At 51.0% G+C, this 10,401-nt stretch overlaps 2 protein-coding genes across 2 annotated transcripts in view; one reads left to right on the forward strand and one right to left on the reverse strand.

The window, feature by feature from the left end:
• The window catches only part of ACACB (acetyl-CoA carboxylase beta), a 21,687-nt gene extending 19,573 nt beyond the window's left edge, over positions 1–2,114 (forward strand). The window contains exons 49-51 of the mRNA XM_017734877.1: positions 1–75; positions 633–769; positions 892–2,114. The exon at positions 1–75 is cut by the window's left edge and continues 94 nt beyond it. Of these exons, the coding sequence (XP_017590366.1) occupies positions 1–75; positions 633–769; positions 892–1,018 (339 nt within the window). The 3' untranslated portion in view covers positions 1,019–2,114. The remainder of the gene's footprint in view (positions 76–632; positions 770–891) is intronic.
• Positions 2,115–2,224: 110 nt separating this feature from the next.
• The window catches only part of FOXN4 (forkhead box N4), a 16,015-nt gene continuing 7,838 nt past the window's right edge, over positions 2,225–10,401 (reverse strand). The window contains exons 2-9 of the mRNA XM_017734878.1: positions 8,644–8,807; positions 7,706–7,815; positions 7,483–7,617; positions 7,207–7,334; positions 6,384–6,480; positions 6,070–6,277; positions 4,899–5,258; positions 2,225–4,256 (exon numbers count right to left, since the gene is read on the reverse strand). Of these exons, the coding sequence (XP_017590367.1) occupies positions 4,006–4,256; positions 4,899–5,258; positions 6,070–6,277; positions 6,384–6,480; positions 7,207–7,334; positions 7,483–7,617; positions 7,706–7,815; positions 8,644–8,807 (1,453 nt within the window). The 3' untranslated portion in view covers positions 2,225–4,005. The remainder of the gene's footprint in view (positions 4,257–4,898; positions 5,259–6,069; positions 6,278–6,383; positions 6,481–7,206; positions 7,335–7,482; positions 7,618–7,705; positions 7,816–8,643; positions 8,808–10,401) is intronic.

Consider the following 10,401-nt stretch of genomic DNA (forward strand, 5'->3'; position numbering starts at 1 on the left):
AACAGCGAGCTCAGCCACATCCACATCCAGTCCATGCTGCGGCGCTGGTTCATGGAGACGGAAGGAGCTGAAAAGGTACCTCCAGCCCCCGCTTCCTGAGGCACCTCCACAGCCAGGGCATCCCGAGGGATCTCACCTCGTTCTCCCATCATTCAGAGGTTTCAGTGGTGCCTCAGTGTGTTGTGGGAATGTGTGAGGATGGGCGGTGAAGCAGCCCTGAGCTAGGGCTGGCTCTTCAAATCAGGTGACCCCAGTTGGGTGCTGGTGCTCAGCGGTGGCAAAATGGTCCCCAAATAATTATTTTCTGCCATGACAGGGCTTCCCAGGGCAAAAGTGGGGTCTTTAGCATTTGAGCTGCTCTCAAATGACACACACATTGTTGTGACTGCCTCAGGAAGTAGGACCTGCAAGAGAACCTTTTTGCATTTTAAATGGTTTGCAAATGTTTCCTGAATTTCAGCTTGCAGATTGAACTTTTTACCCCGTGGCTGCAACATGGGGGAGTGTGCCGTGCCATAGGTGCAGGACTGGGAAGAAAAATCCCAATGCCTGCATTTGAGGCTCCAGGAGGAAGGGGGAGTTTGGGCTGTGCAGGCAGCAGGATCCCCTGCCCACGGTGCTGCTTTCCCCAGGGCTACCTCTGGGACAACAACCAGGTGGTGGTGGAGTGGCTGGAGAAGCACATGCAGCAGCAGGACGGCACCCAGTCGGCCATCAGGGAGAACATCAAGTACCTGAAGCGGGACTACATCCTCAAGCACATCCGGAGGTGAGTACCTGTGGGAGCTGGGATGAGAAGTGGCATGCTGATCCCTGGCGTGGGAACAGCAGGGGATGAACACCAGGCAGTTCTCACTTGGGCCTCTCAGGAAATTGCCCTGTGCCTTGCAGCTTGCTCCAGGCCAACCCCGAGCTGACCATGGACTGCATCGTGCAGATGGCTCAGCACATCACCGGGCCACAGAAAGCCCAGGTCGCCCATCTCCTGTCCAGGGTGGACACTGATGATCCCTCCTGAGCTGGGCAATTGCCATGGGGTAGGAGAAGCACCAGGACATGACCAGACCTCACCTGCCCACCTGGTTCCTCAGCCCTTGAACTGAAGCCTTGGACTCTTGCTCATGTGCCTAAATAAAGGACGTCAGTGCTTGTATTTTAAGCCATGGAGATGGTCTTGCCATCCATACAGAGTCCCCTCTGGCACTGGGGGTGATGCCCAGAAGATGAACTTGTCCCGAGCCAAGCCTGGAATCTGGACCTGGTGCAGAACTTGGTTTTAAAAAGAATCTAAAATATTTTCCAGTTTTAGTTGCCAGCCCTGGCCTTGGTCTTTCAAACAAGCACCAGGTCAGACACGTCTCACCAGACTGGACAGAGCTGGAGGCACAGACCCCTGGCCAGGGCTGGTGTCCGGCTGGCTGGGCTCAAGCTGACTAGGCACCAAGACCAGGAAATGAGAAGCAGCCTCCAAGTGATGCTTTATAAACTGCAAGGAGCAATTTTTGTCATCCTTTCCCTTGCTGGGGGGCAAAGAGTAGATGTGACCACGAGCAGCTGACGGCCCAGGAAAGACCTAAGTGAGCTGATCTGGGAGCTGCTCCTGTGGGAATGTCCAAGGATCCATCAGAGTTTGACTGACCTGACTGTTCCTCTCGTCCATCTCATGTCCTTTCTGGCTCCTGCAGAGCATGGAGTGGAAGGAGGATGGCTCCAGGTGCTCCTGCCCCAGTGACCTGGCTCCTCCTTGGAAGCAGCGGAGCCAGGGGGAGCTGTCACCTGCTGGGACCTGTACCCTGCTGCTCAGGTAGCCTTTAACCATCTTGGTCATGGAAGGGAAATTTGAAGTTTTCCAGTGCCTCTGGCTGTGTCATTTCCCCAGCACAGATTTACCCTGGGCTCAAAAGGAGGAGGTGGGATGGCCACCACGGAAGATGGGAGACCTGGCTCGAGAGAGAAGGTGTTGGACACCTCCTGGGACTGAGCTGGGGGGTCCCACAGGGCCTGTGGGAGGTCTCCCTGTCCTGGGGTGGGGATGGGAAGGGTCTTGGGAGTCGCTTCCTGGCTGGAAGGTGTCACTGCTGACAGGCAATAAAGTGAGCTCAGCTCCCAGGGAATTTCCTGACCTCTGTGTCTTCTGTCATTGTCCTGAGCTGGGCCTGGTGCCTGTGGCACTGGGCAGCCCCTTCCCTGTGGCACAAGACCTGTTTGGGGTGGGGCAGCTCTGAGCATCCCTCCTGTCAGCCTCTGTCCCCACTCCAGAGCTTTTCCAGGCATCTCAGAGGGTTCCAAGAACAGAGTGACACGGTGGAGGAAGAACTCTTAGAGTAAATACCTGTAAACTCTTGCTCTCCTGGAGGATTTGAGCCAAGGATCCACCTTCAACTTGGCCATAGGGTCTGCAAAGGGGAATGAAACCTGGGAAAGCCCAGCATGACACCAGAGGAGGTCTCACAGGGACACCAAGGCAGGTACCACACAGCACATCCAGAATGCCCCAGGCGTAGTGCTAAGAAATATTTATTTAAAAAAGCAAAGACATCGTAGGTGACACCAGTCACAGCAAAGGATCATTAATCACATTTGACCTTGGACAATAAATTAGCATGTGGAGCATCGTGGTGCCCTTTGGAAAAGGTTGCCAAGGAGGGGTGTGCTGGGAGGAAACAGGCACAGATGTTTCCAAGCCCCTGATCTTCATATTTTCAAGCAAGAAAGTGCCCTTTGGGGTCACTCCAGCATCCTGCACCCTCTAGCTTTAATCCATGGATGGGTGTGGGAGAGAAGAGCCTGGGAGCACCTGGATACAGCACCGGGAAAGTCTCTGAATGCACAGGAACAGACAAAACCCAAGATATAAATATCACTTTTTTGCTCACAGAGGTATAAGTAGACTAAATGCTAAATTCCAACATATTCCAGATGTTTCATCCCATTATTTGCAGTGTATGTTAACAAGGACAAAGCAGGGTTTGAAAATTTTTTTTAAAAGCTACATTAGCCTCAGGTTTTTTTAATTAATTAGCAAAGACTATTATGAAAGGTACAGTGGCAATATTTGGTCTCTGAATTTTTTAAAAAGCATGAGTTTCACAGTATCAAAAGTGCTTATTAAAGAAATATAGTGTAAAAACTGTGATAAGGTGGTTGTGGTTCTGATGGTGAATAATTTAGTGGCTGTAAAACAGGTTACTGCAGCATTTTACAAATTGAACAGTGCTCAGTTCACATAATTTCTTTTCATAACAATAAATATAAATAAATTTACAAATAGTAATACTGCCTAGCACAAGAATAGACAGAAGCACAATACACAAGACTATAAACAAATCTATTTTTTAAAAAAATCCTAAAAAGAGGCATAATTCCTAAAATCCTCTAGCCAGTGATCAGTTTAATAGTTCAGTAGTACCACTTCCTTCAGGGGTGAGGACTTTTACACATCTAGATACAACAGTGGTCTGCTAGGGAGGTGAGTTTTCCTTTTTTAGTGGTTTTTCTCCTTTTTTTCCTACCTCCTAACAATAAATTAACAACAGTTACATCAGAAAAGCGTTAGTGGTGCAAATGTCTCCAGGAACTGTGGGAGGTCTTTGTCCAATTTGGCAAATTAAGAAAAAAATGACACACCGGGGGCACAATCAACCAACTTGGGGCTGGCCAGCCCCTTGGCTCGTGGCGGCTTCTGTGACAGTGGTGACACAGCAGCTCCACCACGGTGTAGAATAAATTGATTTCCCTTAACTGGGTGCTTTTTAGCTCAGTTACATTCCAGTGGAAGTTCCTGCTGCCTTCCAGGTCCTTCTGGAGAGCTCCCCAGTCTCACAACACAAGTGTCCGTGCCCTTGCCATGGGGGAAAAGTGGTTCTACCAGTCCCAGCTTGATTTATTTTGGCCTCACACGCTGGAAGCAGCCAACACATCCCAAAGTAGGACGAGCTCTTGTAGCTTCCCGGTTGGATTTGAACCATGGGGAAGAACTGTCCCTCGGGATCTGTGGTGCCAAGCTCAGAGCAGAGGGATGGGTTTGTTGCCTTGGGGGTTCATGTACTGAGCAGCTGCCACATTGTCCAGGGTGGTGTAGGTGGTGTAAAGGCCAGTGACCTGCAGGTCGGAGAAGGAGCGGTCACTGCTGCTGGACACGGGCGTGAGGCCGGGCGTGCCCAGCTCACAGTCGGAGAGATGCAGGGGGGAGTTGCTGAAGGCACCCAGGGTGTCCAGGCTGAAGCTTTCGTCTTTCATCTCCTCCCAAATGTTCCCTGGAAAAGATGGAATCCTGCTCACAGCAGCACATCCCCCACCCTCGGGGTGCTGGGTGGGGTCAGGCAGGGACTAAAGGGCTTCACCCAAAGGGTGAGACCACTGTGGTGCAAGGGCAGCAAGTGTGTCTGAGCTCCCAAAACCTGAGATTCCAGACCTTTCTGGGCAGCAAGTGTGCCTGATCCCCCCAGATCCTGTGATTCCAGACCTTTCTGGGCAACAAGAGTGTCTTTTCCCCCAGATCCTATGATTCCAGACAGCACCTCTCTACCTGTGCTCACCATACACCCAGGACCATGTCAGGCATCGCCACAAACCGGGGAAGTTCTCCTTGCACAGAAGGAGAACACCAAGGCATGGGCAGAGCTCTGTTTTCCCAGGGGCAGAGAGATGTGGTGTCCCAAATCCAGCTGGACACCCCTTCCTCCACCCCCAGCAGTGCCTGCACTGGAGCCAGGAAGGTGCTTTGCCGTCCCACCTGGCACAGGGACAAAATCCACCCAAGATGTCAGATTAGGATGCCAACACCCAGCACCAGTTTTTAGCTCAGCCCCATCCCAAACCATCCCACTGAGGATCCTGGTTGGATATTCAGAGATAACACAGCCAGCTCTGCCCTCCCCCGGCGCCTTCCCCCGTACCTTGCAGGGCGAAATCCATAATGCTCGGATCCAGAGCATCCACCTCCGTGCTCATGTCCACCGCCACGTTCGGGAAGTCCGGGGCGCGTCCCATGGGATGGTGGGGCAGGGGGCTGTGGCTCATGTCGGGCAGGGTGTGCAGAGGAGGCGTTTGTGCAGGTGCTGGGGAGTTGGGGGCGAGGCGAGCCTGGGTCTGGAGCTGGTGGTGCAGGGGGAGGGACTGCAGGGACAGTGTCATGATGGGCTGGGGCTGGAGCTGGGACACGGAGATCCGGCCCAGGGGGGGCCCCTCGGGCTCTGCCTGTTTGCTGGGCCGCCTGCAGCTCTCGGGTCTGTCCGTGATCAGCTTGTCCAGCTCCTCTGCCCATTCCGAGGAGGAAAAGAGATGCTTTAACCCATCTGATCAAGCAGGGACTGCCCATAGCACAACCACACATCTGTGCCATCAACTGACTGTCACCGTGTGAGACCCAGCACAGGCTGTGACCGTGCAGGGAGCAAAGAAAAGCCACCTAATTCCTTCCCCAAATCCACTTCCATGAGAAATGATCAGGAAACTGCAGAGCAGCCCAGCCACCCCTGATGGCAGCTCACCCCCAGCTGCAGAACTCTGTGCTCAGAGGAGCACTCAGAATTCTGTTTATCTGCCAAGTAAGTACAAAAAACTCCTGACTGTTTTCAGTGGCCCTTTTGCTTTTAAACAAATAATGTGTAATTTATCACTGACTGCACGTTACTGATTTTGTAGCAAAAAAACTCCAGTTGATTTTGTCAATACTGAGCTCCTGAAAGCTTCCAAAAGATGTTTCTTTATAAAAAAGACGTTTTATAAATAAGAAATTTTATAAATAAGAAATTTTATAAGTATGAAATTTTATAAATAAGGGGGAAAATGATAAATAAATTAAATATATAAATAAACGTAATAAATACATATTTCTAATAACAGATATTATAAATAATAATAATTTCTATTTTATAAAGAACAAAATGTCTTAGGAAAGGGAGACTTTTGCAGGCAAGAAACAGCATTAAAATGCAACTCTATGAAACGTGCATTAAAATGTGACTCGATATTAAAACATTCCTACAAACAATAACCCCGGAGGCAGCGGAGCCCCGCAGGGAATGCCGTGGATGTGCAGGACGGGGTGGGGGATCCCAGCCCTACCTGGGTTCGCCATGCTCCTGTGAATAGCAGCCAAATCCTTCCTCTTCCACTTCTGCATCTCCTCCTCCATCTTGTCGATCTTGGCGGGGTTGAGGGCCCACAGGCAGCCCTTGCGGGAGGTCCCGCTCAGTTTGTTCTCCACCTTCTCAAAGCACTTGTTCAGGGACAGGTTGTGGCGCACGGAATTCTTCCACCCGTCGGGGGCTGTCTGCAAGGAGCAGGAAGGGGTTGATGGAAGCAGCTACGGTGTTGGGGAGGGAGGGGGGAAAGGGGCTGGAATGTGGTGCTTTTCCAGCCTGGGAATGCTCAGGTACCTTGAAGTAGGGGAAGTGCTCCTTCATGAAGCTGTAGATCTCGCTCACGGGCAGGCTCCCGGTCTTGCTGTTCTTCAGCGCCATCGCGATCAAACAGCTGCAGGCAGGGAAACGTGGGAATGGCTTGGAATCATGGAATGGTTTGGGTGGGAAGGGAACTTAAAGCTCATCCAGTGCCATCCCCTGCAACCTTCCACTAGCCCAGGTTGCTCCAAGCCATGTCCAACCTGGCCTTGGACACTTCCACGGCTTCTCTGGGCAGCCTATGCTGAGGCCTCCTCACCCTCACAGGGAGGAATTCCTTCCCAATATCCCACCTAACCCTGCCCTCTGGCAGTGGGAAGCCATTCCCCTTGTCCTGTCACTCCATGCCTTCTTCTGCTCTAGCAGCCTTGGACTTCTTCAGACACAAACAGCTGGGATCCTGGGATTTCTGTTCCCAAGGGCTCAGAAGTCACAGAATCACGGGATAAGCTGAGTTTGGAAGGACCCACAAGGGTCATCGAGTCCAGCTCCTGGCCCTGCACAGCACCATCCCCAAAGAGTCACACCACATTCCCAAAAGGATTGTCCAAACCCTTCTTGGGCTCTGCCAGGCCTGTGCTGTGACCACTTGAGATTTTACTCCTCTTTGCTACTCCTATGCTGCTCTCCAGGAATTATTTTGCTTGTTCACTCCTGCTACCCCTCAGAGGCAGCTTCCACAGAACCCCTGGATGGATGAGGGGATTTTTGTTCCCTTCCAAAGGACTCAGACACCCCTGCAGTGTCCCAGCCATCCCGGGACAGGCTGTAGGCAATGTGCTTCCTGCTCCCCACTCACCTGTAGGAATAAATGGGCTTGGGATAATGCTTTGGATGCAGTTCCTGGGCAGAGTGGGGAGCCAGGCGTGGCTGGGAATAGTGTGGCTGTGTCCCATAGGAGGTGTTGTAGATTGCTGCTGGGTTACACTGCGTGCAGAGGGAAAAGAAGGGAGATGTTGGACGCAAAATGTCCGTGGGTGTGTAGGTTTAGGGATAATTTCGGTTTTCTTTTAAAAGACATCTAGATTTGATCTTGGCAGGTACTTCACGACAGACAACAAGCACATACCAGTACCTGCTGGGGGTTCTGGGCCAGGGCAAACACCTGCTGGGAGTGAGGAGGAGGAGGATGAGGAGGAGGAGGAGGGAAGAGCTGTTGCTGTGTTTGCAAACCAGGGGACAGCTGCCCACCCACAGCGTAGGGGCTCATCTGCTGAGAGAAACACAACAGGCACGGAATTAGCAACCCCTTGTCCCAGGAGCTGAGGCAATAACGAGCCATCGAGGCCTGCTCTTACATTTGCTCCATGTGTTGAGATGGAATTGAGGCCCAGGATTCCCTGTGGGAGGCTGGCCTGGACGTGGATCATTGCTCCGGGTGTCGAGTGCATCGTGCTGCCCACAGGACCTGGCATGGAGAGAGGAAGGCAAGGAATGCTCCCATGGAAGCACAGTTCAGGAAAGGGGGCTGCCACCGGGTGCAGCTGAACACAGGGAAGCTCTGGAGTGGAGAATCCCACCTCTCTGGCTTTCCATCCCCAGAGGAGCCAGAGCATTTCGCAGCTTGCCCAGATGACATCAGCTGCTCCCAAAACTCGTTAGGCAGAAGATGAAAGGTGGCAGCTGTTTAACAGCCCACGGTGGTGACACAAGCACCGGGTCTTACAAAAGAGAAACAACACATTCAGCATTAGCTGTGCTCCTGGAGGATTTGTGCTCTCAGGCAGGCGGGGTGACACGCTGAGCTCTCGCTGTGGAATGCCACAGGGAATGATGTGTGTTTACCTAAAGGATGTTCACAAAGGAAAGAAAGGAGCTCGACCAACACATGCGGCTGCATGAAGGAAAGAGGTGTGAGGTAAATGAGGTGCTCTTCGTTTTATTAATGTTGAAACAAAGCAGAATGATTAATTACCTAATTTCAGAGCTGTTGAAAACCTCTAAAATCCAGGACTTAAATACCTCAGCCCAGCAAGGCACCAGCAGCTGCATTGAGCAGAAATTCCCATGGGATCCAAGGGTTGCCAGTGCTGGAGCTCTCTCCCTTTAGGAATGAAGGGAAGGCACCAGCAGAGCCCTTAGAGAAACCAACAGGCTCCAGGTCTTTGGACAGGAAACAAAATGCAAAGCACTTAAAAGGAATCCACTGACAGGAAAAGGGCACCTGAGGGGGAGTGGCGGGGACAGGTTGTGCTGCTTAGGGGGCAGTTATTCCCATTTCCCATCCCAACAGTACCTGTCTGCTGGAGCATGGCATTCTGGGCCCCCAGGCTGAAATCCATTCTCCCACTGGCCATCTGTTGGAGCCGAGGCACATCCACAGAAGTCAGCCAGGACAGGGACTGCAAATCCCCCGGGAGCTCATCCTCACTCAGCTGGGATGGGTCTGAAGCCAGGAGTCTGCAAAGCAGCAGGGAAGGTTAACAGGGAGCAGGGATGGTGCTGTATTATCCCTGGAAAGAGACGGCTGGGATGGCAAAGCTTCTGTAGGTCAGTGGGAAAAGCACCAGGCTGGAATTCTGTGTCCAAATCCAGCTGTGCCCTGCGGTTTCACAGCTGGTTACTGACACCCTTTACCTGCTCTTGTGTTCCTTCGTCCAGTTTGAAACATTTTGGTTAAGAAAACTTCTTGTGGAGCATTTGTAGGGGAAGGAGGCCCAGGGACCCAGCAGAGAAACTACCTGGAAATGAACCCAAACTGCTTCCTAATTTTCACATCTGTCAGAAATTTGCACCTGTTTGGCTTCGATGGGGAGAAACCTGCCAGGACTTTGAACCTGATTGTTCTGTATTAACCCTGAAATCCAGAAGGAGCTTGGAAGGAGCTCTGTGCCCAGCTCCTGGGGAATGTGTGTGCTGCTGCTGGAACACCTGGAGAAGCTTTTCCCAGCCACTGGATCCTGTCAGTGCTGGCAGATCAGCAGCTGCTCAAAGAGAACTTCACAGACGGAACTGCTGATCTCTTCCATCCAGACACGTGAAGTTATTGATACTTAAAAAAACAATTTTTAGGCAGTTTTTGACAGAGCAAAGGATCAGAATGAAAGGTTTGGCACTGGAGGCACCGTATCTGCCAGGCTGCCTTTAGCAACAATGCCAGGCACAGCTGTGACAGGCTGCTTTTGGTTTAAAGCTCTGCTTTTGGCACCTTTTACATGCTCCAGATCACCTGTTTTGCTTTGCTTCTGACAGAGCGTGTGGTACAAAACGGGAATATTGGAATATATTTACAGTACTCAAAAATTCCTGTGTGGCCCAAACTCCCCATTAGAGTCAATAAAAGAACTCTTGCAAATGAAAGGCTAAATTAATTAATTTATGTGGAACACTATTCCAGGAGTCACTGGTACCTTGAGGAGTAAAGCAGTAATTAGGACATGTCAGGAAGTTGTCATTAGACACCCAGGGTAAACCCAAAGGGATTCAGATGCAGGAAAACACCTTTATCTCTCAGAAGAACGTACTTTAGTTGGATGCAGTTGATTTTGCTTTCAAACCCAAGGCTTTCAAGAGCTCTCAGAGATGTGTTAAAGTGGTGTCTGCTGCTGATGCGTGTTTGCTGCCAACTGATGCTGCAGAAGCCTTAGATAAATCTGGTCTCTTGCTGAAGCACCTTTTATGTTTTACACGACTCTAAATCAGCTTAAAAGAACAGGGCAGAACTCCTGTGCCTGCCTGCCCTGGAGCTTTTAGCTCCTCTATTCAGGAATTCCAGAAACACCTATCAAAGCTCCCCGAACCACTACCGGGGAGATCTTTAAAGCAGAATGCCATTTGTTTGCAAAAAGATTCTGAAAAGAAGAAAAGGGGGAAAAATCAACACAGGACCAAGAGCCAAAAGCTCCAACTCTAGCCAAAAACAACCCCTCTTCAAATCTCCCTCCCAGCCTACCCCGTGCTCTGTCTCCTACTGTAGTTATAGGGCAATAATTAGCATTGCCATGGTTACGCCCTTCAGTTATTTTGCGAGGCATGGGGACTTCAATCCATTAAA

This window comes from Corvus brachyrhynchos, unplaced genomic scaffold (assembly GCF_000691975.1).
Source record: "Corvus brachyrhynchos isolate BGI_N302 unplaced genomic scaffold, ASM69197v1 scaffold114, whole genome shotgun sequence".
Lineage (NCBI taxonomy): Eukaryota > Metazoa > Chordata > Aves > Passeriformes > Corvidae > Corvus > Corvus brachyrhynchos.